Raw genomic sequence first — 6320 nt, 5'->3', positions numbered from 1 at the left:
GCCAAAAAAAAAAAAAAAAGGAATTGCGCAATGCATTGTAGGAATTGTAGTCCTGGGCGACTTTTCAACTCCCACAGCACTGCCGGAATGGTTGAACTCCCAAGAAATCTACCAATGAGCTGGGGCCATGTCGGTGACGCCGTGGTCCAATCGAGAGAGCTGATGTGGGAATCTCACGTCGTCATTGGCTAATAACGTGACCCGAAGGCGGAGCCAGAAGGTGGGACGTGCAGAGAGCGGGGATTGGTCCAGGACCCCAGGACGGCAGGTGCGGATTGGCTGGAGGCCTGGGAAGGGGCGGAGCCAGGAGAGAGACCGGAGCAGGAAGAGCAACGGCGAGGCGGCGGCGGCGGCGGCGGTGGTGGCGGCTGCTGAGTCGGTGGTGGCGGCGGCAGAGGCGAAAGTGGCAGCTCCAGGGGGTGGCAGCGACCCCGAGAGCAGGATGCAGCGGGTGCGGGTCGGACTGACGCTGCTGCTGCTGCTCTGCGCCGCCTTGCTGGGTTCGGCCTCGGCGTCCTCGGGTCAGTATCCGCCCCCTCGGGCCGAGGCCCGGAACCGACGCCTCCTCCTCCCCCCCCACCCTTGGCTTCTGTCCCAGGGCCAGGCCTTGGGGGGCGCAAACCATATGTTGGGGTACACTCTGCAGACTGATCTGTCACTCGCTTGTCTTCTTGGCACTTGGGTGCCATTTGGCTCCAAAAGAGGGTGTTGAGGAGCTAGAGAGAGGAAGAAGAAGGAAAGGAAGAGCTGGTCACCCTGCCCACACACTTCTCTGCACCCCAAACTTGGCCGGGGGACTCCCCGCAGATGGGGAACCGGCTCCAAGGCTGCTGGCTTAGACTCAGCAGTGGCCCAAGAGCCCTCTCTCTGCCGGCGCCCTCGACTCTTCTATATGCTGCACAGGGGTCTGACACTCTGGTACAAGGATGTGCTGCACAGGTTCTGACACTTGTATGTGCACAACAGGGGTCTGACACTCTGGTACATGTATGTGTTGCACAGGGGTCTGACACCCTGGCACTTGCATATGCTGCACAGGGTTCTGACATTCTGGCACTTAATTGCACTTGGAGAAATTGCCAAGCCTGGTTTTTTTGTCACCAGGCAGAGCCGGTGACATCCCCAGCAGGATGTTGACAGATTCGGTCCATTTGCACAGCACCCCGAGCACACAGTCCCACAGCTCCTTGGATTCCAACTGTGCACTTGGTGTCCTCATCCCTAGAGTGTCCCCCAACCCTTTTTTTAAGAAATAGTTCTTGGGGCCGGGCGGTGGCGCTAGAGGTAAGGTGCCTGCTTTGCCTGCGCTAGCCTTGGACGGACCGCGGTTCGATCCCCCGGCGTCCCATATGGTCCCCCGAGCCAGGAGCAACTTCTGAGAGCATAGCCAGAAGTAACCCCTGAGCGTTACCGGGTGTGGCCCAAAAAAAAAAAAAAAAAAAAAAAGAAATAGTTCTTTCTGAGAGTTGTGGTGACTTTGTCAGCGTCGTTTTCCATCTGTGTCATGTTTATTGACTATTATTTTTATAGGGTTTCTTTTAGGAGTTTGGGTTTCTGTAGATTTTAAGTGGCTTGCAGCTAGCTTTAAGTTTTTTTTTGTTTGTTTTTTGCTAGAGTTGAAAAAACATAGGTGATTTTTGAATGGATTTTCTAAGTTGTTGATAAATGATGCTGGTTTTGAGGATTGTTTCCTTTTATTTTTTTTTTAAGGTACTTACCTTGGCCTGAAAGTGGCTGTTTAAATTAAGAGTATGTTATTAGAAAAACAACATCAAACTTTTGCATTTTTTGTTAGTTCAATTAGGGAGACAGCTGTCTGTGGCTTTAAGTTTTGTAGAACAATGCAGGGAATAAATGTCATCTCTCTCTCTCTTTTTTTTTTTCTCCAACAGTTATTTCCCAGATGGTTATTTAAATCCCCAGATTATCTGTCCTAGTTGTAAGTCAGTGCCATAATGTCATTCTGCTTCTAAAATAAGGGGACCAAACCTAAAATTCTATCCATAATGTGGTTTGAGATATTCTTTGAAAAACAAGAAGCAGATGCCTTAACATCATGCTTTGAGATTTGTTCTCTCCCTCTTTTAAGTGGTGGTCTGTATTTATGAGCAAATTCTTTAAAAACTCTGCCTAATTCTTAAAGAACTCCTAGCAGTTATTACTCAACAGAAGCAGGAACTGCATGAAACTCTTGAATGTAATGGGTAGGATACCTGGTGGATCATGGATCATCCGCATCCGATTTCCTCATTAAGATTTGTTTCTAATGGCAGTTTTAGATCCAGAAGAGTAGGGATAATCTGTAGCTTAGCAAACTCAATATTTGGTTCTTTATATGAAAGTACCAGAAAAGAAAGACTAAGAAATAGTCCTTTTGTTTTCAGCTGTAGATGTAAAGAAAATTCAAGCATGCAGACATTTTCCTGAATCGTTCTTTGCCTAGATTTAGTGTATTTTGTACTCTCTGTCAGTGGTGCTGATACTTGGAGAAATCATTTAATCAATGGTTGGGATTCTCTATATTTTGTTACTTATTACTGAATCCAAAGTGTTAAATCCTTGGGTTATATTCATGCAAGTTAAAAAGCATTGGGTTCAAGAACAGCCTGCTTAGTTATATTCTGCCCACGTATTTTCTTTTGGGATTTTTAGACCACATCTGGCAGTGTTCAAAAATTACTCAACTCTCTACAAAGGTACTGAGCCCAGATTAACTGCTTACAAGACAAACACTATAACCTAGAATTATGGACACCCCACCCTGAACTATAACATTTCTTTGGCAGAGACAGAAAACTTGTATGATAAAACAATATAGATGTGCACATTACAGGTAATAAAGGCAATATTGGCTTGTGTGAAGCTTAAGTATCATAAAACTTAATAGGAGTTTTAAAAATTGAGTACATGTTTATTCAGTTGGCTTTTTTTGTTTTTATTTTTGTTTGTCGGGGCACACCTGGTGGTGCTCAGGGTTTACTCCTGGCTCTATTCAGTGATCTCTTCAGGCAGTGTTCAGGGAACCACATGGGGTGCTGAGGCTCGAACCCACGTTGACCACGTGCAAAGCAGGCACCCTACAGTGCTCTACTATCTCTTCAGCTGCACAGGTGACTCATATTTATTCATTATATAAGCTGCTAGCCTCTAATTGTTTCAGTTTAGATTTAATTATTTGCTCCTATTTAAAGATCAAGTTTTAATCATAATTTTATGTTGACTCAGTATAAATGCTTGTGGTTTTCAAGTCAAATTGTATTTCTTGTGGGGGGAGGGTCTTCCCATAGTCCCAGGGACCACTCTTCATGAGGCTCAACCAGTTGGGCTAGACAAGAAAAGACCCAAGGATGTGCTCTTTGGGCCCTGTGGTGCCAGGGGGCAAAGGAGCTACCCCAGGGCTGCATCCTGGGCTGGGGGGACATGCAGTATTGGGGCTCAAATTAGATTTTCTTCATGGAAACATGAGCCCTTAAACCCTGTACAAGTCTCCCCAGCAGTTTCAGTTGCATTTGTTTTGTTTTGTTTTGCCTGGGTTTGTGATGGGTCACTTCAGCAATGCCCAACTCAGTGCTTAGGTACTTTGTGGTGCCAGCAAGCTCTTCAGCCCAGTGAAGTTTCTGTCCGACCTGCAAATTATATTTCTTACTGGGCATAGTTGGCCATGAAAGTGATCTTGATCCTATCACTCTTAGCAGCTGTTATTTAATATCTTAGATATTAGTTTAAGAGGCATACAAACATTCACTTTTATTAGAAATTTTTGTTTTTATAAGAATTTTTTTCCCCCGTGAAGAAAATTAAGGAAGAGATTTAAGACATTTCTTAGGACCATCAAGATAATACAGTAGGCAGGGCACTTGCCTTTCATATACCCAACCCAGGCTTTATGCCTGGCACCATTTAGATTCTCCTGAGCCACTACAAGAATTGATCCCTGAGCACAGAGGCAGAAGTAGCCCTGGCCACTGCTGGATGTGCCCCCCCCTCAAAAAAAATTTAGGGGGGTTGGACATAACCTGGCTGTGCTCAGGGGTTACTCCTAGCTCTCTGCTCAGAAACTACTTTTTGCAGTCTGAGGGAACCGTGTGGGATACTAGGGATCAAAGCCAGTTCAGTTGCATGCAAGACAAACTTTCTACCCACTGTGCTGTGCTATAGCTCTGGCCCCTGCAAACCAAAAAAATTTTAAAACATTTTGTTTTTGTTTTTGTAACCCGGCAGTAACCCGGCAGTGCTCAGGGGTTACTCCTGGCTCTACGCTCAGCCATCGCTCCTGGCAGGCTCAGGGGACCAGATGGGATGCCGGAATTCGAACCACCGTCTTTCTGCATCCAAGGCAAATGCCCTGCCTTCATGCTCTCTCTCCGGCCCCAAAACATTTTTGTTTTCATAAAATAATACTTTTAAAAACTAAGCCATTTCTCACATTGAGTAAGAAGTGACAAATGATTTGCTTTTTCTCTTTGTGAGAGACAGTGTTAGAACCTTTTAACTCTCTTTTAGGAATTTCAAATGGTAGTTATGTTGATACCATAGGTAGGTTCAGAGGCTTCTTTTCAAGTGACATGGGGTGTTGAATATAATTGTTTTTGAGTCTTTTAAACTGTGACCTAGCATATACTTTTTAAAAACGTGTTTTAAAATACATTTATGATTTATTGCCAACAAATACTTAATTTTATCTACTTATGCCCAGAGTCATATAAACTTTCTCTGGTGTAAAGGGGCAGTAATGGGAAAAGACTAAGGAGACTTAAAGCACGGAGTCAGCAGACAGATGGTGTTACCTTACCCCCTTTGGACAAATTGAGAAAATAGTAACTGAGCAAGTATGTATATTGAACCCCTTTGTCAAGTTATTTTTATTTTTTTATTTGTATTTTGGGCCACAGCTGGCAGTGCTTGGGACTACTTCTGACTCTGTCTGGGGACCATACAGTGCCAGGAATTGAATGTGTGAAGTTTGTATTCATTGAACGATCTCTGGCCTGGATTATCCTAATTCTTCAGACCTCACATTTGAAAGAATCAAGCACAGGAATAATCAGCAGTAGTTTAGGATTTAAACAGATTTCACTGGCAAAATAATAGACAGAATTTCTGGTCTCTTGGTCTTTGGTACTTGACAGGGGCATGCACAAGTAATTCCACCTTGGTGTTTAGGGGATCATGTAACCCCTGAATATCCCAGGTACTCTGACTCTTTGAGCTATCTCCCTGGTCTCTAGAATATCTCACCTCTTTTTAACTAAACTGAGGTTTTGAGGGGCTGAGAATCCATAGTGTTGTGCTAAGAGTGACTGGTGTTGGAGTTTCTCTGGACAGTGCTTAGGTGACTGTAATGTTCCAAGATAGAGTTGAGGCCCCCATCATATGCAAATCGGGCCCATGTTCCAGCCCTCTGAGATGCTCCTTAGCCCTCACCACTTCAGACTGTGTTTGAAGTTTCATCAGTGTTTTTCATTTGCATGGCAAGTGGGAAAAGGAATCTGTAATGATCACTTAGCTCAGAAGAGCATATCTGACCCCTTACCAGTTTCTCAATTAATAATAATAAAAATGAAAATTGGTCTTTTTTTTTTCCAAAGAAAAGTATACAGTAGGAAAGTAATGTTAGTCAAGTTAAGGAGCAGATGCTGTTGAGTGAAAAACTTTATAGAATCTTTTTTGCCTATTTTTTCTTTTTTCTATTTTTGTTGCTAAATATCTGTGTTCTGATAAAAGCATCACTCTTTGCTTTTTATTCTGCATGATTTTATTGTCTTACCTCTCTATTGGATATCAGAAGTTACTAAGTTACAAGCAGCTACTCCAAAAGTCCTATATCTAAAAGGTTACATATAAAAGTGCATGCGGTATCCATGTAAATGGTTGTATCAGTCTGATAAAGAGAAGCTAGTTTATGCTTTAAGACTGCCTTCTGGATTAGGTCTTATCAGTTAAGTAAATGAGATTAAATTCCTTATTTGTCAATACTCTTTTTATGTGATGTTGGTTTGTGAAGAAAGGAGAGAGATGCATGATGCAATTCATATGAAATAACCCTGATGCCACAAGTTTCCATGTCTCTTGGAGTTCAAAAACACATTTTGCCAGTGCCTAACTGCTTATTGTGTCTCAAATATACATATATTTTTCTTTCTTGATAGACATCGATATTATTTATAAACCTGAAGTTAAAAAATTGGGAATACACATTATGCATTTACACATTTAATGTCTACTCTTAATAAATTAATGTTTGTGAATATATCACAGCTGTCATATTTAAAAGAGATATTTACTCCTTTATGCAGAAATTTATGAAGAGTGAAATTTAA

The 6320-nt window shown here is 42.8% G+C and overlaps 1 protein-coding gene across 1 annotated transcript in view; it reads left to right on the top strand.

The window, feature by feature from the left end:
• Window positions 1-322: 322 nt before the first annotated feature.
• Window positions 323-6320, top strand: part of SEL1L (SEL1L adaptor subunit of ERAD E3 ubiquitin ligase) — a 62612-nt gene continuing 56614 nt past the window's right edge. Inside the window, exon 1 of the mRNA XM_049770358.1 lies at window positions 323-521. Coding sequence (XP_049626315.1) covers window positions 443-521 — 79 coding nt within the window. The 5' untranslated portion in view covers window positions 323-442. The remainder of the gene's footprint in view (window positions 522-6320) is intronic.

This window comes from Suncus etruscus, chromosome 3 (assembly GCF_024139225.1).
Source record: "Suncus etruscus isolate mSunEtr1 chromosome 3, mSunEtr1.pri.cur, whole genome shotgun sequence".
NCBI classification, from domain to species: Eukaryota; Metazoa; Chordata; class Mammalia; order Eulipotyphla; family Soricidae; genus Suncus; species Suncus etruscus.
This window is presented reverse-complemented; position numbering and strand designations above follow the sequence as displayed.